This window comes from Desmodus rotundus, chromosome 5, assembly GCF_022682495.2.
Source record: "Desmodus rotundus isolate HL8 chromosome 5, HLdesRot8A.1, whole genome shotgun sequence".
In the NCBI taxonomy this organism is placed as follows: Eukaryota; Metazoa; Chordata; class Mammalia; order Chiroptera; family Phyllostomidae; genus Desmodus; species Desmodus rotundus.
This window is the reverse complement of record NC_071391.1, coordinates 49,344,803-49,368,863: the sequence shown is the minus strand read 5'-3', so window position 1 is coordinate 49,368,863 and position 24,061 is coordinate 49,344,803. Positions and strand designations below refer to the sequence as shown.

At 39.2% G+C, this 24,061-nt stretch overlaps 1 protein-coding gene across 3 annotated transcripts; it reads left to right on the top strand.

The window, feature by feature from the left end:
* Positions 1-33: 33 nt before the first annotated feature.
* On the top strand, positions 34-24,061 carry THAP12 (THAP domain containing 12). Of its 3 annotated transcripts, none has more exons than XM_024572682.2 (5): positions 34-420; positions 11,323-11,443; positions 15,711-15,818; positions 19,713-19,749; positions 21,214-24,061. In XM_024572682.2, the coding sequence occupies exons 1-5, from the start codon at positions 332-334 to the stop codon at positions 23,145-23,147; spliced, it is 2,289 nt and encodes a 762-aa protein (XP_024428450.2). In that variant the 5' UTR covers positions 34-331; the 3' UTR covers positions 23,148-24,061. The 3 variants fall into 3 exon arrangements, with proteins under 3 accessions (XP_024428450.2, XP_053780826.1, XP_053780825.1); XM_053924851.2 differs by having other exon boundaries at positions 397-489; XM_053924850.2 differs by lacking the exon at positions 34-420 and adding an exon at positions 1,132-1,223.

Below are 24,061 nucleotides of genomic sequence, written 5' to 3'. Positions count from 1 at the left end.
GAGGGAAGAGAGGGCACCCCCGGGCGCCAGGGTGCATTGTGGGAAGGAGGCGGCAGCGTCCCGGGCGGGCGGGAGGTGCACCAGCGGCGGCGGCGGCGGTAAATCCTCCCGGCCGCTCACAGCACTGTGGAGCCGCATCCCCAGCTCGGCCTCGGACCGCGGCGCCCCTCCTGCCCCTCGCGGCTTCTTGCCCGCCCGCCCCTCCCCCCGGCGCGCCGGCCCTGCCGAGCCGGCCGGCCGGCCTGGCTCCCCTCCCCGGCCCCGACGGGCGGGCGGGCTGCCCTGAGGAGGCGGGGAGGGGAGCGGTGGGCCCGCCTGCGGGCGGGCGACGATGCCGAATTTCTGCGCGGCCCCCAACTGCACGCGGAAGAGCACGCAGTCGGACCTGGCCTTCTTCAGGTTCCCGCGGGATCCGGCCCGGTAAGCGGCGGGCGCGCAGCTGGCAGTCTGGGCCCACACCCGCGGTGCCCGGGTCCGGGGCTCAGAGGGGTGAGTGTGGGTGGGGGACACAGTCTTCGACCCCGGCCTCAGACCCAGGTGGGGACCGGGCCGCAGGCAGCGGACTTGCCGGCACCCGGCGACCTCGCAGCACGTGCGCCGGCGGAGGTTCGGTGCCGAGGGCAACACCCGAAATAAGAGGCAGCTAGGGTGGCGGGATAAGTGGGTTCTCGCCCTGGTTAGCTTACTCTGTGACTTCGGGCAAGTCGCTTTCTTCTCTGGGCTTTAGTTTCCCCAGCTGTCAAAAGAAGGACTTGGGAGTCTGTGACTGTGTCTACCGGGGCCCTTTCCTTTCCTTGCCACCACCTCCGGGACAGTGTTTCTTTTTGGAGTCCGGCCACCTTGTTTGATCTCAAGTCACTTCACAACTGCTGTCTCCTTCGGACTTGCTCCTGGTTCAAATGCTGGCTCAGGCTGTTACTCATTATCTGCTCGGTTATTGTGGGGATAACGGAGCCGGCGGGGAGGAGGGGAGGAGGTAGGCATGGGGGAAGTACGCTTGAAGGCATGGAAATTAGTATTGAAACCTTCTTTGAGGTAGCTTAACACGCTCTTAGAGTGATAGCATAGGGGCTGTGTTTGAAACACTGAGGGTTCTTGGCCTCTCGTTGATTTAATCATTTCAGATCAACACACCTACTACGTGTGTGAGATGCTGGAAATTCACAAGTGAATGAGTGTTGCTGCCTGCAGAAAGCTCGTAGTCCATTAAAGAATATAAGCAGGTGATTGTTATATAACATGCTATTTATTTATTCCACAGATACTTATTGAAGGCCTACTATGTGCTGGCCATTGTTCTGAGCACTGGGAGTGTACAGATGGACAATTCACAAAGTCCCTGTTCTCAAGGAGTTAACAGTGTGGGGAGGGCGAAATAGACAAATATACAGTGTGTCAGATGGTGATAAATACAGTGTTACGAGGAAAAGGCACATGTTGTGGGATAGGGGAATAAGAAGTAGCAGGGGAGGCATAATTTCTATTTTAAATAGGGCAATTAGAGGAGGCCTTAGTAAGAAGGTGAATTTAAGCAAAGACCAGCAGTAGGTGAGCAGGCTAGCCGTGAAGGTATCTAAGGGAAGAGCACTCCAGTCTGTGGAACAGTAAATGCAAGAGCATGCTTGTTAGAGGTACAGCCAGAAGTCCATAGGCTGCTAGAGCTGGTTTAAGGAAGGAGGGAGAGGGAAAAAGATGAGACCAGAAAAGTGTGTGTTGGGCAGGCGAGGGGTGGAGGGGGAGAGCACGTTGTGTAGTACATTGTAGGCGATGGAAAGCACTTGGGTGTTTATTCTAAGTGAGATAGGAAGTAGTCAAAGGATTTAGAGCAGAGACATACTTTACACAGGGTTGCTGGCTGCCCGTTAAATAGATTGGAGGGAAACAGAGGTGAGCAGGAAGACCAGCTAAAGGCAATTGCAGTAATTCAGGTTAGTAAAGGAGGAGGCAGTAAGTTTTGCAATTGTTTTGAAGGTGAATCCAACAGGATTCATTAACAATTGAGATGTAGGTTATAAGAGAAAAAGAGAAGTCAAGATTTTTAATCTGAGCTTGGGAGGAGCGGGTTTGATGGAGGAATATATATATATATTCGATTTGTTGTTCCACATGGTCGATTCTTGTATATGCCCTGACCAGGAATCAAACCCACAGCCTTGGCTTATCCAGATGATGCTCTAACCAACTGAGCTACTGGCTAGGTGTGGGGGAGAATTACTAAATTTGGTTTGAGACTGTGAAGTTTAAGAGATGTGATAGACACGTTCAAGAATAGGTGTCTTTTTTTCATACCACATCCAGAAATAAACTCAAGATGGCCCATATTTAGATCAGTGACCTAAATATTTAAGAGCTAAAACCACATTAAAAGATATACAAGTCTGGGATTTAGAGACTTCAAAACTGAATATTGTAAATATGGGTGTTCTCAATTTATAGAGGGTATTTAAAGCCATGGTATCAGGTAAACAAAGCAGAGCAAGGCTGAGGGTTGTGCCCTGGGGTGTTTCCAATGTTTAATGTTCAGGGAGATGGGGAGGGACTAGTTCAGGAGAGTAAGGAATAGCTTTTGGTTCTGGGAGAGCAGAAAAGAGGAGCATCTTAATCTGACTAGACCTTACCCAATAAGCATTATCCTCACTTCACCTAAATTTTTAGCCCAAGGGCATTTTGGGGAGTATATTTCATTTAATCTAATGGGGGCTCTGCTACTCAGTTCTGGACCACAGGTCACTTGTGTTCTGTGTCGGTGAGTGCTCTTTTATTACACTCCTTAGCAGGGAGTGTGGCCTGTAGAGGTTTACAGTCTCAGATTTGGAAGTTTTCAGATCTATTGCAATATCCCTTGAAATGCTGGAATTTCCTCAGTAGTAGGGACTTTTTAACCTTTTTTTTGGATCATTGTCCCCTTTGAGAATTCAACATTAGGACTCTTGAGAAAAAACAGACACACACTTTTGCATTCCACGTTCAAGTTATTTATGAACCCTAAAGGGGCCCTGTGCATTCCTGACAGGTGGGCCTTTGCTAAAAAAAAATCCACCAGTGATGGTTCTCTGCTCTGTGAGGCGGCATTTGAAGATTCTGAACAGCTTTGGCTGTTGTTTTCTTCTTTGTTTCGAGTGGAAGTATATTCCTCCTTGTAATTGATGTTTTGGAGGCCTTAGTTTTGTCCCCAGAGTCACACCATGCAAGTCTGTGCCCTTTTCGTGTAACAAGCCTTTTGAGTATTCGAAGACCAAATTATGAACTTTTAAAAACTTAAAAAAAAAATTCTATTGAGATATAATTCACATGCCAAACAGCAGTTTACCCATTAAAAAGGTACAATTCAGTGGTTTTGGGTATATTACATTATCATTTTTTAAAAAAATTTGGTGAGATATATATATATATACACACACACATACACACATATATTTATAACATAAAGTTTGCCATTTTAACCATTCTAAGTGTGTAAGTCAGGGGCATTAATTACATTCATACTGTTGTGTGGCCATCACCACTATGTATTTCCAAAGCTTTTTCCTTACCCCAAGCAAAAATTCTATAACCATTAAGCAATAACTGCTCCCCATCCTTCTGATCTACTTTCAGTCTCCTCCATGAATTTGTCCTATGTATTTCATGTAAGTGGAATGATACAATAATTGTCTTTCTATGTTTCGCTCATTTTGCTTAACATACTGTCTTCAAGGTCTTAACTTTTTATCCAGACCAAGTCTCCTCGTACTATAGGACTTCAGATTCTACTGGATTTGACAGGGTTTCTTTTTTACCACGCCTAGAGTTAATTACAATGAAGAAGTAGTTTCTAGAGATGATTATTAAATTATTAACAGTATTTTAGGGTTATTAGTTATAACTAGTTTTTTTCTGTAAATGAGTTGTAGGGATGAAAGGTGACATTGCTAACCTATCTATTTGAAAGTTAACTAACATTTTTAACTAATAATAAAGACAAATATATTTAATGCTATTCATAATACATTTCCCATTCATCATATTTATAAATTCCAAGCACACTTTTAGAAACAGCTACTTAGAAGTAATTTAAAATTCAAAAGTATAATCAATAAAGGATATACTACTTTCATACCATAATAGCTCTTATTGGTTTAAAAAAAGTGGCATTAATGTGCTCTTTTTTCTTTTAATATAAAATAATAGAATCAACTCAGTGCAGTGTCAGGAAGGTCATAGATTACCTAAAATTAAAGTAAAAAGAAAGAAAGAAAGAAAGAAGGAAAAACTGCCCAAATTTTGGTTGCTGCAGAATGGCTTGACTAATGCCAAGACTTGGCAGGAACATGGGGACTGTCCGCAGCGGCTCATCCCCAGACCAGGTGAGAAGGTTCGAGTAGATCTGAGGAGTTGCTCCTGTCAGAGTGAGTTGGGCAGTTGAAGCCCTCTTCTGCCTCCTGGGGCAGTTAGTACTGGTTCACCCCAGAAGTAGTGAAGTCTTCCAAGGTTCTTTTACCAGTTTAATTAAAGATAATTCAGATTTGATGTGTTCTACCTTGTAAAATATAAAACAGTGGTTTTCTAGGGACTACTGAGGGTCCCCAAGACCCTATCAAAGAATCTACAAGTAAAACCTATTTTTATAGTAACACTCTGACATTACTTGCCTTTTTCATGCTCATTCCCTTAAAAGTATACAGTGGAGTATTTCAGGGCCATATCCCATATAATAACATCATTGCTCTGGTAAGTTGTATATTGTATTTTCTAAAATTTTCTAAGTGTAACTATTCAGATTCAGGTGTTCAGCTGTGATGGTTTCTCAGAAATGAGTGCGATAAACCTGCCACACCAAGGAAAAAAACTGACATCGAGCATTCAAACAAAAATTAGAATTTTGGAAAACATATGCACCGCCTTGAATTCGACAGCTCTCTAATACAGACTTTTTTTGACAAGATCAGTGATGCTATTGATAGCTGTGACTTTTTAAATATATTGACTAATGAAATGTGTTACCATTTCAATGGTTTGCATAACTCACTGAACTAATATTTTCCAAATTGACCAATCAGTGATTTTACAAAGACATAAATGGACAAAGTTCAAATAGACAAACGGACTTTAATGTAACCACTAGAGTGTGAAAAAGTTCATTGGTCTGTTTTCACATTGCACCTAAACTTTGAGAAAGATTTTTGGTGGAGTTTTGGTGTAGTATCAAAGAAGAATATCCACAGTTTTGTGGAAAAGGAAGAAAATTTTTATAAACTTTTAAGTTGTATGTCAGTGCCACAGCAGATTTTCTTAATGTATTTCAACAAACGTGACAACAGATTAAAAGCAGATGTGAGGATCTAGCAGCCTTCTATTAAACTAGACATTAAAAGAGTTTTGGAAAGATGGAAAACAATGCCATTCTTTTCACTAAACTAACTAAACATTTTAAGTAAATATTTTGTGTTTGTTTTGGAGAGTGTAGTTATTTTTTTTTTAAGATTTTATTTATTTATTTTTAGACAGAGGGGAAGGCAGGGAGAAAGAGAGGGAGAGAAACATCAATGTGTGGTTGCCTCTCTCACACCCGCTACTGGGGACCTGGCCCACAACCCAGGCATGCACCATGACTGGGAATCGAACTGGCTGGTGACTCTTTGGTTTGCAGGCTGGAGCTCAATCCACTAAACCATACCAGCCAGGGCAAAATGTAGTTATTTTTTATTAAAATGTTATCAATGTTAACATGTAATGGGGTTACTATTTTTAGAATTAGTAAGTATTAAAAGTTTTTCTCCATTTTAATTTCTGTAGTTGTAAGCATTGATAGATAAAACCCACATAAGCAAAAAAGCTCTTCAGGTCCTCAGTAATTTAAGAATGTAAAAAGGTCCTGAGACTATGAAGTTTGAGAATTACTTGTATAAAATAGGATCTTAAGGTACTTTTATATCATCTCTCTTAATCCTTCAAACATATAACACTTGCAATAAATTTTGAGATAGCCCTTGCTTTTAGATAACCAATGCAGGCACAGAAAGGTTAGCTAATTTGTTCAGAGTCCCACAGGAATACCTAAAACCCCGAGAGTAGGATAATTATGTAATATTACCCAAACTTTTTTGACCATTAAACCTTTTTTTTTTTAATGGTCCTCGGAATATACTTTTAGAAATGTTGCATATTGGTATGAGACCATTGAAGGAAAAAATTTCAAACAAAACTTAAAAAGGAATAGTCACTGTTGGTCGAATAGTACTGAAGTGTGATTAAGATGACGATAGAAAGTGACCATTGGATTTGGCAGGTTGGAAGTCATTAATAATCTTGAGCAGTTTCAGTGGAAAGGGGGTAAGTGGAAGCCTCCTTGAGTCAAAACTGAGATAAGAAAGTGGGTACAGTGAAAATGGACTCAACTAGTTTTGCTATGTAGAGAATGGGTGAAGGAAGTTTTTAAGGTGGGAGATACTAGGACATGTTTATACTGATGGTAATAAACTGGTTAGGATAAATGTAGGCCGATGAGAGACCATATACAGAGAAGTGCGGGGGAAGGCTTACCTACCTGGATGTGTGTATATACATACTTGTACACACACATACACATCTGAATCAGGCGTTTCCCTCAAGAAATGACATTTGAGCTAAGCCCTGAAGGCTGATCTTTACATAGGCTTTCTTGTGCAAAAGAAGTGAAAAAGCAACAGAGGCTGAATACACTGCTGTGTAGGCTGCATCCACAGCATGGGGAACAGCCCTAGAATAGAAATGATCCCAGTGCATTCATGAAAGTGAAGTAAGGCCTGTGAGGAGGGCAGAGGGGACAGGTGGTGGGATACAAAGGTGGAATGGTGGATAAGGACCAGATTGTGCAGGGTCTAAGACATATGAGGAGTTGGTTTTTTATCCTAAGAGTAATGGGAAGCCACAAAGCAGGGAAAGATATTCTCAAATTAGCTTTTTAAAAAGTTTACCTTGCAGCAAGGAGAAGGGGTTAGAGAAGGACAAAAGATACTTGGGAAGTCGATAAATTTGGAAAGTCATTCTCTTCTGCTAAAGGAAAAGGCTACAGAATCTGCAGGACAGGACACAGAACAGCGACAGGAGGAGCTAGGAAAGGGGTAACATTGGTTAAAAAAACCCAAGAGGTAATTATATAAGTATGTATATATTTATATACATGCACATAAATATATACAAGGACTGTCCAGAAAGTATCCAGCCACGACCTATTTAAAACAAAGACATTTATTGAGGAAGATACAAGAAACATTGTACATACGACAGTGATGCCTCAGTCCCCTTCAACATAGGCACCTTGGGACCTCACATAGTTCTCCCAGTTGCCATCAGCTGCCCCATCCTATTTTCCTGAGTCTCATTGATGATCTCTTCCTTTTCAAAGGTGATTTTAGTTTTGGGAAAATCCAGAAGTTGCAGGACGCCAAATCTGGGTTGTAGGGGGCTGGGTCACCAGCGTGATTGGATGTTTTGGAAAAAACTCCGCACACGATGTGATGCATGAGCAGGCACATTGTCGTGATGAAGCTGCCAATCACCAGTTGCACATAGCTGTGGCCTTCCGGATCATCTGAATAGTGTCCATGGAGGAATGTTCGAGCTTAACGCAAAATTTGACACAGATTCATTGCTCTACTCGCTCAGTCATTTTTAATATGACATCCACACAGTACACATGCTCACTCAATGGCATCTACCGTCCCCACTGACTGGTACAGTGAAGTTGTCATTGTTCATGCACGTGCATTCCAGTCCACTCTCCTTGGCTGCTGGGTTATATCGATTTTGCACAAACCATTCTCATTATATTAACAATGGCTGGACTTTTCTGGACAGACTTCACATGTAAAAAAGATACTGTGGTCATATATAATTTTTATAACTGTATTAATATGAAACATACACAGAAGATCACAAATTACAAGTGCAAGACTTACTGGATTTTCAGAGTGACATGTCCATGAAACTATTCCCTGGATTTAAAAAAATGAAGAATATTATTAGCATCCTAACTCTTATTTCCTCAGTGGTCTGACTTCATTGTCAGACTTCACACACGTTAGATTAGTTGGTTTTAGAGGAGAAGGGAAAGGGTGAAGGGAATCTGTTTTATTGCTATAGGACATACATGGAGAAAAGTACAAAAGTGACAGTGTAGAACTTGATGAATTTTTATAGAATGAACATATCCAGGTAATGTTCAAGGTATGGAACATTACCAGCACTTCAGAAGCCTTCTCTGTGTCCACTCCTACTTGTTACCCTTCCCCAAATGTATCCATATTCTATCATCACTGTGTTGGGGGTCTCCAAGGCCATCCCCATATTCAAAGGTTGACTGGCAGGTCTCATAGCTAAGATTTATTACAGCAGTGTAGTAAGAACACACGTCAGATCATAAGGGGAGAAAGAACATAGGTGAAGTATGGAGGCACCCGTCTGTAGGCTGCCTTATGTTCTCTCTTTCCCACGGGCAGGGGCGAGGGGTCTCCCAGAGCCCACTTTCCTCAGCTGTGAAAACGCAGCAACAAGTGTGCCATGTTTTTCCTGGGGAAATCCATAGAGACCCAGAACCTGAACATTTTGTTGGGAGTCCGATCACAGCACTCCTGCCTAGCGTATACTGAAGTTCCAGACTCCAGAAGGAAGGCAGGTGTTCTGTATATATCATATGGTTTGCACAATCTAGGCACAGTGAGCCACCTTATCAGCTAGGGCAAGTTTTATGTCAGTATAGGAAACTATTTACTGGACAAGTTCCCAGACACCAGCCAAAAGGCCAATCTTATAAACAAGTCTCTCTAAGGATAGCAATCACAGGCCTGCTCTGTTAACTCTCTTTCTGCACAATCACCATAGATGAGTTTTGCCTATTTATGAATTTAATATAAAAGGAATCACATAGTTTGCACGCCTGGCTTGTTTTCTCTTCATTATGTTTGTGAGATCTGCTAAGTTCATTCATTCCCATTGCCAAGTATCATTCCATATAGAATAGTTCACCACAGTTAACTCCTTCTACTGTTGGTAGGCGGAGTTGTCCCGCCTCTCATCAACATTTGGTGTTATCTCTTTTACATTGCTGTCATTCTTCCAAGTATGTAGTAATATTTTGGTATAGTTTTAATTATTATTTCCCTAATGACTAATGAGATTGGGCTTTTTTTTCTTAAAATTTTTTGAGCATTTTTTAATATGTATTGGCCATCTGAATAATTGCAAATTGCCTGTTCAAGTCTCTTGCTCATTTTTACATTGGGTTGTCTGGTTTTTTGTAGGAGTTCTTCATATATATTTTGAATATGAATCCATTGTTGGATATATGTGTTTCAGGTACCTTCCTCCATTTTTTGTGGGTTGCCATTTCATTCTTAAATGGCTTCTTTTAATTAGTAAAAGTTACTAACTTTAAAGTAGCCTAATTAATTCACCTATTCCTCTTGAGCTGTGCATGCACTGTCACCTTTAAGAGATCTTTGTCTGTTCCAAGGTTGTCTTTTAGAAGCTTTATTGTTTTACCTTTCATATTTATAGTACACTTGAAATTTATTTTTGTATATATGGCATAAAAATAGGAGTCAAGAGCCCTAGCCAGTGTGGCTCCATTGGTTGGGACATCGTCCCATTACCGAAAGGTTGCAGGTTTCATTCTTGGTCCAGGTACATAAGGAGACAAGGCAACCAGTCAATGTTTTTCTCTCACATCGATGTTTCTCTCTCTCCTCCTCTCTCTCCAAAAGCAGTGAAAAAATGTCCTGAGATGAGGGTTTAAAAATAAATAGGGGTCAAGATTCTCTTTTTCATATTAATATCCAACTGATTGAGCACTATTAAAAAATTGTCTTTATTGCTACAAAATGGTGTCTTTATCTTAAGTGTCTGTAGCTCTGCATTTGTTCCATTGTATAATCCTATGCTAATATCACACTGTCTCATTAATAAGGCACATACTACATCTTAATATCTGGTAATAGAAGTCTTTCGACATTTTTTTTTCAAGATTGTTTTGGTCCTTTGAATTTCTGTATTAAAAAGTTTTAGAATCATCTGGTCATTTCTCTCTCTCTCTCTCTCTCTCTCTCTCTCTTTCTTGAGAGAGACACACACACACACAGCTATGCACAAAGGAGCTTGTTGAGATTGTGATTGTATTGAATCGGTAAATCAGTTTGGGGAGAATTGATATCTTTAGAATTCAGTGTACCAACCCATTGAAGACAGTTTTTATACCAAATATTTGGGTATTGAAATATGAAAGGCTTATATGATATTGCACAGCTGTGTAAATATATGATTAAACTACAGACACTTTAGGCACCTTTACTGTAGCAGTGCTTCTTGGAGTGAAATGCTGCACAATGTAGGTATGGTTTTAGTTTAGGTTAGATAACTAACATTTCACCATGGTTTTATGTTACATACTGGGAGTGGAGGGAACTAGTGTTAGAGAGAGTGCGGACGGGTGAAGTGTAGTGCTGAGACATAAGAAAATATAAACTAAGTAATTATAAATGTTTTCAAATTTGTGGCACTTACTCATGGCAGAATTTTATTCTTAGAAACTTGAGGAATGAGAGAAAGTTCTAGTTAAAGCCTTTAGCAAATCACTTAACAATTTTGTGCTTTCATTTTTCATCTGCACAAAGGGGATAATAATACTACCCCCTTTGGAAAGGACTTAGAATAGTGTCTGGCTTCTAATCAGTGCTTGTTATTTGTTTTTCTGCCGATGGTTAAGCATCAAGAGGACATGGATCTTGTCTTGTTCACTGTGTTCAACTAGATTGTGTAGACACCAATCACTGCATTCATGGAGCTTGAAATCTAGTCTGTACATGCCATTGTAAATATTAAATCATGTGTGTAATGAGACGTTGTGCTTCCATAAGAAACTCTAGTTAGTTCATAGAACACCTACTTACTAATTTCCTGTAGTGACCGTGTTGCTCTATACTCTTGTTTAAGTTGAAATCCTGAGGGGAGTGTTGGGCCATTGACCTCATGGGTGTGCAGCTTTTTCCTTGTACTGCTGGTGTTGTCTTCTCTGATGCTTGGAGTCTAGGGAGTTGAAAGACTTAGGTTTAAGCTCTAATTTTGCTGCTGATTTTGTACATGACTGAGCAAGTTACTTCTTAATCTTGCCTGTAATTGAATGTACTAAATGATATCTAAGGTATCTTCTAGCTCTCGTTTTGTTAATAATCAACTTCACTAAATTCTGTTATGTGGGTAGAAGGGAGCAGGAATCCATGGTCTATAATATGTATTTGCCTTGAAACTGAATGCTGAAATTTAAATGTTGAGCTCATATTCCATATTGTATTTTGGTTTTGTTTATAGATGCCAGAAGTGGGTGGAAAATTGTAGGAGAGCAGACTTAGAAGATAAAACACCTGATCAACTAAATAAACATTATCGATTATGTGCCAAGCACTTTGAGACCTCTATGATCTGTAGAACTGTAAGTAAGAGGAGGGCTTGGGTTTTTTGTTTTCTCACTCAGTATCTGGTTGGAAGTGTAAACCTTGCTCTGTTAATGTCGTAGGGTATCTTTATACCCTGATACTTTTTTTAAAAATTGAAGACGAATTTGGAGCTGAATAGTATCTATTTTATTCTTGAAAACCTGTTGGTGTTTCCTTTTTTTTTACCCCCCTGTTTCTGATGCCCCATTCCTACTCACCAGAGGTAGCTACTTTTTTTTTTTTTTTTTTTTTAGGTTTTATTTACTTATTTTCAGAGAAAGGGGAGAGAGGAAGAGAGGGAGAGAAACATCCATTGGTTGCCTCCTGTGCACCCCCAACAGGGGGCGTGGCCCGTAACCCAGACATGTGCCCTGACTGGGGTTGAACCAGTGTTTCACTTCACAGGCTGGCGCTTAATCCACTGAGCCACACCAGCCACGGCTGAGGCAGCCACTTTCGAACCTGTGTAGTCTTCAGAAAGTTTTATACTGTTATAAAAGTGTATATTTATTTAAGGTAAAGTTGGTGTTTTTATTTGGAGCAGCTTCTCTAGAGCTTTTTTATGAGTGAAATCTTCATCGAGGAATGGAGCTCTTTGTTTTCATGTTTTTGCTTTTGTATGTAACTGTTAGAATCAACCCTTACTTTTTATGTGCTAGATACAACAGGAAGCAGATCATACAATTAACGTAAAAAATATTTCCATCAGTAATTTGAAATTTCATATCAAGAACTGGGTGTCTCTTACTACTAACAATCTGACTAGTGTTAACTGAATTTAGCCGAGTCACTTCCCCTCTTAGGCCCCAATTTCGAATGAAATTAGACAATGTCATTCCTAAGGTCTGAGTTTTTAACCATCTTTGTTTTGTTATTGCTAGGACTCATAAAAGGCACACATGCAGCAGATTTGGTTGAAATGGAGCAGACTTGAAACATTAGAAAATAGTTAGGAAGACAGTTTTGTTGAACACTGTCTTTTGTTTAGGTGTATCTACTATATCATCCCAGATATTAGAATAGACATAAAGTTGATGTGAAGGTACACTGTATATTGTTATGCAGCGATTTATTTTGATATTTTTTTCAGATACATTTTGCAGAGACATCAGAAAACTAAAGAATGATTGGGTTATTTTATTTCTCAAAATTAATTGAAGCAGATACTTGTGAAGTCATTGGGAGGTGAGCCAATTCCGGTTCAACAGTTTAATCACAAATATTTGAGGGATAATTTTGCCTTGCTTTGTTAAGAGGGGAATAATGATCAGCCAACATAAGAGGTTTCGTATATTAAAAGGCAAACTACTTCTATGTTTTGACAATAAGTAAAAATATCCCAAATTATTATTTTAAATATATAAGCCATATACATTTTTATACTTTTATTTTAGTAATAAATGTGGTTTTTTAATTATATAATTCCAGTAAGGTTAATATGAGAAATTTAGACTACAGTTCACTCTCATGTTCTTGTTTAGTCAGAGCGCAGAATAGGATGATGAGGATATTTTTGCTTTTTAAATTTCCACATGATTCTTCAATCTTGAATAAATTAATGCAAATGTGAGAAAATGCTTTTTCTACTCATATAGAAGATATTGCTGTTAAAATCTGGATTACCTGATAAGATCTCATCAGTAAACATTTGTGGTATTTCTGCCAAAACCACATGTTATCTTTAATTCTAGAGTATATAAGGTCACTGCTTTATGCTCAAACCTTAGTTCAGCAGTTAAAGATTAAATCTTGATACTGAGTTAAAATTACCATGCACATGAATTGAATATAGCCCTTTTTGGCATGCATACTTATAAAGAAACACTTATTAAAAGTTGCATGTTTTTCACTCATATATTCTGTTTTCTGGTCTCTAATATTTTTGATAGAAAATTAGTTCGATTTGAATTTTAAAAATGTATTAGAATGTTTTATCCTTCGCCTCCTTATTTAATAACTGGTAGGAGTCCAAGAGTTGACTGTGTATGCGTGTATGTTTGCTTTTTTGAGATGATTGCTAAATGGGAAAGACGGGACACTTTGTGGGTATTGTATAGTTTTTGCTCCCTTCAATGATTGTGTCCTGAATCAATCCCTGATTCAAACTCCCTGGTAGAGTCAGAATAATTGGCCCAGCATTATAAGTTGGGTATCATTAAGAAATAGATTTTCTTCTTTGTGTTTTCTATGAGGCATTGGATTGAACTAGAAAATACTGAATCTGAATAGAAATTCTTCCCCGATGTATTTAACAGCTCTTTGGATAAAACCTAAAAGGTAGTGTGTTTCCTTTAGTTTTATAGAGTTGACCCTTGAACAACACACAGGTTAAGGGTGCTGACACCCCTTGCAGTTGAAATCTGTATATAACTTTGACTCTCCAAAAACTTAACTACTAGTAGCCCGCTGTTGACAAGAATCCTTTCTGATAACATAAACAATTAACACATAGTTTGTGGCTTATATGTATTGTATACTGTATTCTTACAATAAAGTAAACTACAGAAAAGAAAATTTTACAAAGAAAATCATAAGGAAGAGAAAATACATTTACAGTATTTATTGAAAAAAACCCACATGTAAGTGTACTTGCACAGTTCACGCCGATGTTGCTCAAGGATAAACTCTATTTTCCTTCCTATCTTCCTAACTTTCCTTCCCTGGGTGAAAAAATATGAAAGTCATTGTTTTTCTTTGGCATATATTTTGACCAGGCTTTAATAGTCAGCTTTGAAACAATCACTGTTCCCAAGAAAACTTTCAAAAATGAAGTATGTTTTGTCTTTATCTGTATAAATTGGGAAGAAATTAACAGCACTACTTTAGATGAGCTAGGTGGTGGTGGTGGGGGAATGTAGTAGCTATTATTCATCTGCTACTCCACCTCTTTTTTTTTTTTTTTAATCCTCACCTGAGGGTATGTTTATTAACTAGGGGATTGAACCCACAAGCCAGGTATGTGCCTTGACCAGGAATCGAACCCATAACCTTTTGGTATACGGGACAAAGCCAACAACTGAGACCCCTGGCCAAACTGTCACTAAGTATGCATGTAGCTTTTAGCCAGGTTGGATTGGGTTAACAGGAATTAGGATAGAGCGTATAGTCATCCTTCAGTGATAAGAACATTAGCATTAGAAGGGGATTTAGAAAGACACCTAGTTCAGTGTTTGCAAAAGTGTGATTATGTATATCACTTGTGGTATGAGTGATTTCAGGTGGCACATGAATCAATTTTTATTTTACAAGTTTTATAATATGTGTTAAAAATATAACCAGCCCATCAAACCATCATTTTGTAGTTTTTATTGCTTAAGACAGTGGTAACTAAAACAGTGAGTGGGCCGTGCGAAAGTGCAGAGGACGTAACCGAAATGGCGGGCCTGACTGACCACCACTAGGAAGTGTGGGTCTGGTTCGGCGGGGTTCAACCGGTTTTTAAAACAAGAGTTTTTAAAACAGGCAGTACCTGGCGCTTTAGTCAGGGGCAAGGACCTCTTTTCCCCTTACGTTCTAAAGTAAATAACAGCCAACACAACAGTAGCCATGTGGTATGAATGAATCAAAGTTACACCTATTTTTTTGTCAGGCCAACAAAAAAAATGTAGTAGTATATTTTTGGATGTGCTGTAAAATTTTAGTAATTGGCTTACGTGTGCCATAAGAAGTAAAAGGTTGAAAATTGCTGATTTAGTTTAATACATGAATTTTATTCAGAAGAGGAACTGACATCCAAAAGGGAAATTACTTGACCAGGGTCTTACAGTGAGTCACTGATACAGTTTGGACTAGTTTCTAAATCTCATGGGTCCCAGTCCAGTATTATTTCATTGTACCGTGGTGCTTCTCAAAAATAGTGGCAAATGTGGACTGAACAGCAGGTAAAGAGGGAAGAATTATTGTAGAAAATACAAGAGGCTAGATTGATGATTTGGGAAACTTTTGTGCCTGCCGCGGATTTGGTGGGCTCACGGGCAGAATACATAAAGCAGCTGGGAATCTGAATTAAAAATATATATGCAGAGTAAAAACACATTTTATTTTTTATGCCTATCATTAGTTCATTTTCTTAATTTACAATAGTAAGATTGCCAAAAGAGCACGTACAAAAAGAGTTGTAAGTAATAAGCTGGTCTGGATTGACATCGTCAGTTCTCGAGTCTGTCTCTGCGTGGTACTGGGGAAATCATTAACGTAGAATTTTACTTATGTGTAATACATTCTTAAGGACTAGCTCTGAATTAACACATTTTTCTTTTTCAGAGTCCTTATAGGACAGTTCTTCGAGATAATGCAATACCAACAATATTCGATCTTACCAGTCATTTGAACAATCCACACAGCAGACACAGAAAACGAATAAAAGAATTGGTATGTCAGTGTGCTTTCAGCTTTCCCACTCCCCGTTATACTGTGAAATCAAATATAGATGTATTCGTGTTAAAATTGGACCAAGTTACTCTCTATTTCAAATGTACTAGTATGGGAGGTGAATGCTATGGTTATTGTTGAAGTATCTGGCATGTAAAATGATTAGTTTGTTTTAGTATTTAAATCGGAAGATCTCTCAAATTTAGCCAGTTAATACTCATTGACTTGGGCCAAAGTGTGCTGTTAATTACAGGCCACTAGCTCCTTCCCTTCCTGGGAAGAAAACAAAACACAAAAACACTACCTTTTCTTTTATAGTAAGGAAAGTGGAACTGACGTATGTTTCCAGAATTCAGTACAAATGGATACAGAAAGGGAAAGTATAAAAGTAAAGACAAGGGGTAGTTTTACCTGTTAAGTACTGACAAGGTTTAGAAAATGCTTTTACATCTCTGTATATGGCATCATTTGTGCATGTTTTTATATTCCTTTGATATCCTTTAGTTCTGATCATTGAAACCTATCTGCTTTTTGGTGACCTTAGGCCAACAAAATTAAATTACTCAGACTCCTCAGGCCATGGCTTTCTCTTATCATTTCCGCCAGCAAGGCCCTTATTTTGTTTCTATTACCATTCTTCCCCTCCCTGTTGGTATCCATGCTAGTGTCTTTTAATATATGTCATTTCAGTCTACCTGTTAGGTGCTTTTTTCAGTTAACATTTATGTAATTTTCCTCTGTGTGTACCTTTCCTATTTAGATCTTTAATCCATTTGGAGTTTAATGTATGGTGTCCAATAAAGATACAACTTTTCTTTTTATAGAGAGAACCAGTTTTCCCAACATGGTCTGTTACTCTATCCTTTCTTCCACTGGTATAACATGCCACCTCTGTCATATACAAGTTTACATATATGCAGGGCTGTTTCTGGGAGCTGTGTTCTGTCCTGTTGGAATATTTGTTTGTAGCTACACCACACTGATTTTATAACTATGACTTTATAGCCTATCTTACTTGCAAATAGGGTTATTTCTTAACTCTCCTTTTTCAAAGTTGTGGTCCTAGCCATAAATAGAACTTTAAAAAAATGTATATAAATATATAATGGCTATCAGGTAACACTAATCAATGATAAAACTAAATAAGTACTAGTTCTTTGGAAAGACTGTTAAAATATTTTTTGGAATGCAGACAAACATTTGAAAAAATTTCGGGGATTTTGTTGCAGTTCTTTAAAAGAAAACATGTACATTCTTGTTTAGATTACTTTCTAAATACATTGTGGTTTTTGTTGGTATACATTATGTATTCTGTATGAAATTATTTCCAGCAATTTTGAAGACCCTTTTTTTATTAATCCTAATAGTCTCCTGGGTTTTCTATGTAGGTGATTATATCATCTACAAATAAGGACAAATTTGCCTCTCGTTCCAGTTCTTTCTTTTAATTTTTCCGTTTCTGTTTTCTGTTTAGTTAAGATCCCTGCTACTGTGTTGAACAGCCCCAGTAATTTCACAGCTGGTACTCTTGCCTTGTCCCATGAAGTCTGATGTTTGCTGTGGTATCAAGATAGTTTTTGTCAAGCTAACACAATTCCCTTCATAGTCAGAGTTTTTGTCGTAACTTGTTGAACTTACTAAATTCTTTCCTTGCATCTATTGCGTAGAAGAGTTTACGATTTTTTTCATTCTTTAATGTTAATAGCACTGATGGGATTTTTAATGTTGGACCATCTTAACATTCCCAGAGAGTGTTGGCCTAAAGTACTTTTTAAGCACTCCATTTATCCAGTTACAATATCAACTTCTGTTAGACTTATGAGTTGAATAGCTTTCCTTTTTTTTAAATCTCTTAATCTTTCTAGTAAAACTTGTATAAGGTAGATGCTATCTGCTCCTGAAAATTAGATTGAATGTTGTAAAACCATCAGAGGGCTTATGCGGGTAGGAAATATTTTAACTGCCATTTCAATTTATTTACTAGTTTTCTCTTCTGTGTTTTTTATGTTTCTAAAAGTTTATGAACTTTATCTAGGATTTGGAATGCTTGCCTTTATCTGCTCCTAAAATTATTTTAATAGTCTTTTCAAAGAAATAGTGGTTAGTTTTATCAGTGAATGCAGTAGTTGTGAGCTCTTTTATTGGTTTCTTCTTTGAGTTGAGGGATTTACTTTTTGGCTCTTTTTTCTAGCTTTTCGAATATTTAGCTGATATTTATGTACATCAAAGTTATAAATGTCTCTATAAGTATCTTTTTGCTATATCTCACAATTTTAGACATGTAGTGCTTTCATTGGTCAACTGGCTGTGAGTTATTTTGTAATTTCCCATATTTCTTTAACAGAGGATAATTCTTTTTTTCTTTTAAGATTTTACTTATTTTTAGAGAGAGGGGAAGGGAGGGAGAAAGAGAGGGAGAGAAACATCAGTGTGTGGTTGCCTCTTGCGTGCCTCCTCCTGGAGACCCAGGCACGTGCCCTAACTGGGATTCAAACTGGTGACCCTTTGGTTCGCAGGCCAGTGCTCAATCCATTGAGCCACACTACCCAGGGCTAACATAGCGTAATTGTTGCTTTTAGTTTCCAGACATGAGTATGTTTTTAAAAACCATTTTGTATTTTTTATTTCAAATGTTATTACATGATACATAAAGGATATATACAGTGAATGTGATGTTGATTTTTCTAGGGTTTTTTTTTTTTTTTTTTTTTTTTTTTTTTTTTTTTTTTTTTTGCATTTATTATTACTGTTGAAATCTGTTACTAGCCTGATTCTTGTTCATTTTTAGGTGACTTGCCTTTTCTCCCTCAGAATCTTTAGTATTTGTTTAATATTTAACATTTTAAGTTTTGCTAAAGTACATCTAGTTCTGAGGTTTTTTCTGAAGTTCTGAGAAGTCCTCAGTTTTTACTACTTGCTGCATTTCCATACCTCTGTTTGTTTTCTGGGACTTCACGTAGATGAATGCCGGCACTGCACAGCGGTCCCCCCAGTCACTTCTCTCCTTAGTACTGTGTGCCAGGGATGCAGAGCTCAGCGCTTCCCTTCCTGCAGCTGTTGTTTCTCTGTGCTCTGCCCCTCCAGGGAACCTCAGACACCTTACAGGAGGCACCCTCTTCTGGATCTGCCATCCTTGTAACTCCGCAGCCTGTAGGATAAGAAGGGATAGTTTCAGGTTGGCTAGCCCACTGAAACATTCTTCATATCATATGTCCCATGCTGTCCAGCAGGTACCCTGCTATTTCCAGCTGTCACTGATACTACTGCTTTTCTACCCTGGAATAGTAATGGAGTGTGTTGTGATCTAATCATTGTAATGGGTTAGAGGGAGAGAAAAGGACACAGCTAGAAAGTTCTTCCTCATTCTAACCCTCAGGTGCTTGGCTGTCAATGCTGCGTACATTCATTTCTTTTCCGTACTGGCGCTGTGTCACTTCTGCTTCCCAGGGATTTCTCGTAGCTGTTGTGTTATGTTCTGGAATCCAGCAGTTCCCTCTTATATGTCATCCCCCTGGGTTAGAATGGGGCAGGGAGTGGGGTGCATGATTTCGTCCCTTTGGATTTGGTCTCAAGTGCCGTGGGATACTTTCATGCCTTTTGTTAGCCAGTAAACACTTATAGCCCAAACTTAAGATGATTTAAGTATAAAGTAAGTTAAATGATGTATTCTCTTTTTTCTCTGTTATTTTATTATAAGTTTGGAGTCATTGAGCAAGTTAATTGTTCGGGTTTTCCCATCATCTATCTGTTTGAGGAATGTATTTGTTATTAAAAAAATTATGCTTTTGACAGAATTTAATTTGAGTCCAGGTTTGCTGTCTTCTTGTGAGTCTACATGATATGCTAGAGTTCAGTTTTCTTAAAGATGGTTTTTTCTTTTTACTTGTCATTTAGAGTGAAGATGAAATCAGGACACTGAAGCAGAAAAAAAGTAAGTGCTAGTGTTAATGACTCAACTTCTGAAGGCCTTTTAAAAAGGCCTTGATCTGGTAAGGACAGATAAATATGCTTTATGTCCAAAGCCTGCTGTGAGAAAGATGTAAGAGTGTGGTGGGCATTGTCCTGTGCTTTGGAATTGTCTGTGCAACTAAACCTTAGTTCACTTTGTCTTCACTGAGTGCCGCTGTCCCATGCGCGTGGCTCACCAGGGCTGTCGGTGTGGTGGGGTGGCAGGCTCACAGCCAGTGTCCCAGGGGAGGGAAGGAAAGGCAGCAGTCAGGACGGAAGCAGATCTCTGTCCATCTGATGTGTAGTGTGTAGTAGTTCTTGGCAATTGTGGAAGGGATAGGTGCTGTGGGGACACTTTAGCCTCACAGAGGGTAGGAGTCTGGTAGCCTTTCTGCAGGTACTGATGCCTGGGCTGTGTCACTGAAGGCTGAGGACTAGAGGTTGTTTTTTTTTTTTACCAGTTACTACTGTTACTGCTCCTCCTCCACCTCCTTCTCCTCCTGTTATTACTGGCATAACGTTTTATTGAGTGCTTACTGTGTACCAAGTCATGATTCTAATTGCCTTACTTACACCAATTCATTTAGTTCTCACAGTAGCACTGAAGTAAGTACTATGATTTTCCCCCTTTATAGATGAGGAGACATAGACTCAAGCAAAGAAAGGAGGGAAGGGTATCCTGTGCAGAAGTAGAGTGGCTTGAAACAGGGTGCCAGGCTTGAGGAACTACACGCACTTTGTTGTTGGAGCCTCTGATAACCCGTGATAGTTAGGAATGGGCCTGGGGGCCACAGAGGCCAGGACTTGCAGGGCTGTGCGCCCGACTGTGGGCAGGACGCTTCACCGCAGGGCCTCAGGTTTCCCATCCACGCAGAAGAGATTAGGTGAAGACTTCTGAAATATGCATGAATATACTTGATATTATATTGGTTTTTATAGGTATCTCATCTCCCATATAAAAATATAGCTTAATGATTTTATAGAAACAGCACCAGCATGGGCCTTGGAGCCTGACAGGACTGGATTTAAATTTCGCCTCCATCTTTCCAACTGCATCTGGGACCCTGAGCGGTTATTTGCTGTCATTTGTCAGATGGGGTTGACACCCCTGCCTGTGGAGGGGGTAATGGGATACGTAGAGAAGGTCAACACAGTACCTCTAAAACACCGATTCTCTTCCTGTCTCTTTTTCTGAGGCCGTGGACTGTCTTACTACTCTCTGTGTGATGTGCTTGTTGTTAGGTTTGTAAGAAATTGTTCCTCTGTTACAACAGCATTTATGTGTCTTATTTTAATCTCTGTTCTAGTCTGTGGTCCAGTAGGTGCTCTGTGAATATTAAATAAATTAGTGTGTAGACTTTAAATATTTAACCCATCAAGAATGAATTTTTTTTGTTTGTATAGTTTCTCATCAGCCTGTTTATAAAATTAATTCTTTGTCTTCCAGTTGAGGAATGTTCCGAACAGGAACAAAAACATAAAGAAGTAAACAACAGCAATGCCCAGAATCCCAGTGCAGAAGAAGGGGCTGAAGAACATGATGAAGATATTTTACCTCTAACCCTTGAAGAGAAGGAAAACAAAGAATATTTAAAATCTTTGTTTGAAATTTTGATTCTTATGGGAAAACAAAACATACCTCTGGATGGACATGAAGCAGATGAGGTCCCAGAAGGTCTCTTCACTCCTGATAATTTTCAAGCCCTGCTGGAGTGCCGGATAAATGCTGGTGAAGAGGTTCTGAGGAAGCGCTTTGAGACAACAGCAGTGAACACGTTGTTCTGTTCAAAAACACAGCAGAAACAGATGCTGGAGATCTGCGAGAGCTGCATTCGGGAGGAAACCCTCAGGGAGGTGAGGGACTCTCACTTCTTTTCCATTATCACCGACGACGTCGTGGACATAGCCGGGGAAGAGCACCTGCCCGTGTTGGTGAGGTTTGTTGACGAAGCCCATAACCTGAGAGAGGAATTTGTGGGCTTCCTGCCTTACGAAGCTGATGCTGAAATTTTGGCGATGAAATTTCACACTACGATAACTGAGAAGTGGGGATTAAACATGGAGTATTGTCGTGGCCAGGCCTACATTGTGTCCAGTGGATTTTCTTCCAAAATGAAAGTTGTCGCTTCTAGACTTTTAGAGAAATATCCCCAAGCTGTCTATACACTCTGCTCTTCCTGTGCCTTAAACATGTGGTTGGCAAAATCGGTACCTGTTATGGGAGTGTCTGTTGCATTAGGAACAATTGAAGAAGTTTGTTCTTTTTTCCATCGGTCACCACAACTGCTTCTAGAGCTTGACAGTGTCATTTCTGTCCTCTTTCAGAACAATGAAGAAAGGGGTAGAGAACTGAAGGAAATTTGCCATTCTCAGTGGACAGGCAGGCATGACGCTTTTGAAATTTTAGTGGACCTCCTGCAAGCACTTGTTTTATGCTTAGATGGAATAAACAGTGACACAAATGTTAGATGGAGTAACTGTATAGCGGGCCGAGCATTTGTACTCTGTAGTGCGGTAACAGATTTTGATTTCATCGTTACTGTTGTTGTTCTTAAAAATGTTCTATCTTTTACCAGAGCCTTCGGGAAAAATCTCCAGGGGCACACTTCGGATGTCTTCTTTGCAGCCAGTAGCTTGACTGCAGTGCTGCATTCACTCAATGAAGTGATGGAAAATATTGAAGTTTATCATGAATTTTGGTTTGAGGAAGCCACCAATTTGGCAGCCAAACTTGATATTCAGATGAAGCTCCCTGGGAAATTCCGCAGAGCTCATCAAGGGAACCTGGAATCTCAGCTGACCTCTGAGAGTTACTATAAAGAGGCTCTAAGTGTTCCAACAGTGGAACACATCATTCAGGAACTGAAAGATATATTCTCAGAACAGCATCTCAAAGCTCTTAAATGCTTATCTCTGGTGCCTTCTGTCATGGGACAGCTCAAGTTCAATACTTCAGAGGAGCACCATGCTGACATGTACAGAAGTGACTTACCCAACCCTGATACGCTCTCAGCTGAGCTGCACTGTTGGAGAATCAAGTGGAAACACAGAGGAAAAGATATAGAGCTTCCATCCACCATTTATGAAGCCCTCCACCTGCCAGACATCAAGTTTTTTCCCAATGTTTATGCATTGCTGAAGGTCCTATGTATTCTTCCTGTGATGAAGGTTGAGAATGAACGCTATGAAAATGGGCGAAAGCGTCTGAAAGCATACCTGAGGAACACTTTGACAGACCAAAGGTCAAGTAACTTAGCTTTGCTTAACATAAATTTTGATATAAAACATGATTTAGATTTAATGGTGGACACATACATCAAACTCTATACAACCAAATCAGAGCTTCCTACAGATAATTCAGAAACCATCGAAAATACCTGAGACTTTAAAACTAGGTTTTCTCTTATATTTGATATTGAAAAAATCTGTAAGAAATTTGAAAACATAGAAAAGCTATAAGGTGTATGTAGGCTACTTAATCACTGAATATCTTGAGTACATTAGTCTATTTAAATGGCCCCTGTTTGAACTCTCATGCTTTGGAGAACTAACTGCTCCTAGAAGATAGCATCGAAAGTGCCGGGAGACAGACATATCCGCGGGATCTCTGCTCACGGCACTTTGGAATTGTTTTCATGCAGTCATTTAGACATAACATTTATTATCACTGTGGATCCAGCTGTCAGGTATTGAGTTATCAGTTCTTCGAAGAAATAAATTTTGAGGTAGTATGGAAGGAAGGAGTACATCTTACAAAATCTTACAGTGACGCTCACAAGTAACCTTTGAATTGCAAGTTTTAAGTACGCTATCAAAAACTGTAATGGACAGTTAAGGGAATTACCAGAGAATGAAAGGAAAGTGAGCTTGCCAAACAAGGGTTTCAGTGTAGATTTTGTCTTTATTCAATGATCTTAAAAAGGAACAAGATACAGTCAAAGAGTGAACGGAAGAGCCTGCCATTGTTCCCCATCTGGTTGTTGCTGTTTACATTCCTTCGTTGAGCCTATGTCTTCATAAGCTTTTTAGCAGAAACATGTCGAACACTTCTGTTTTACGGTCAAGACAGGATCGGAGGCCATGGGAACTGACAAATGATTTGTCTGTTTTATTCTGTTTCCATGACTATATCTACTGCCTTGTCTTGATTTATAAGAAAAAACCTGGAAAACCTACAAAAATGTGTTTTGTGGTTATCTAGGAATAATAGAGAAAATATTGCTGTTATTTTTGGTGAAGAAAATCAATTTTGTATAGTTTATTTCACCGTAAATAAAATGTGAATTTTGTTTAAA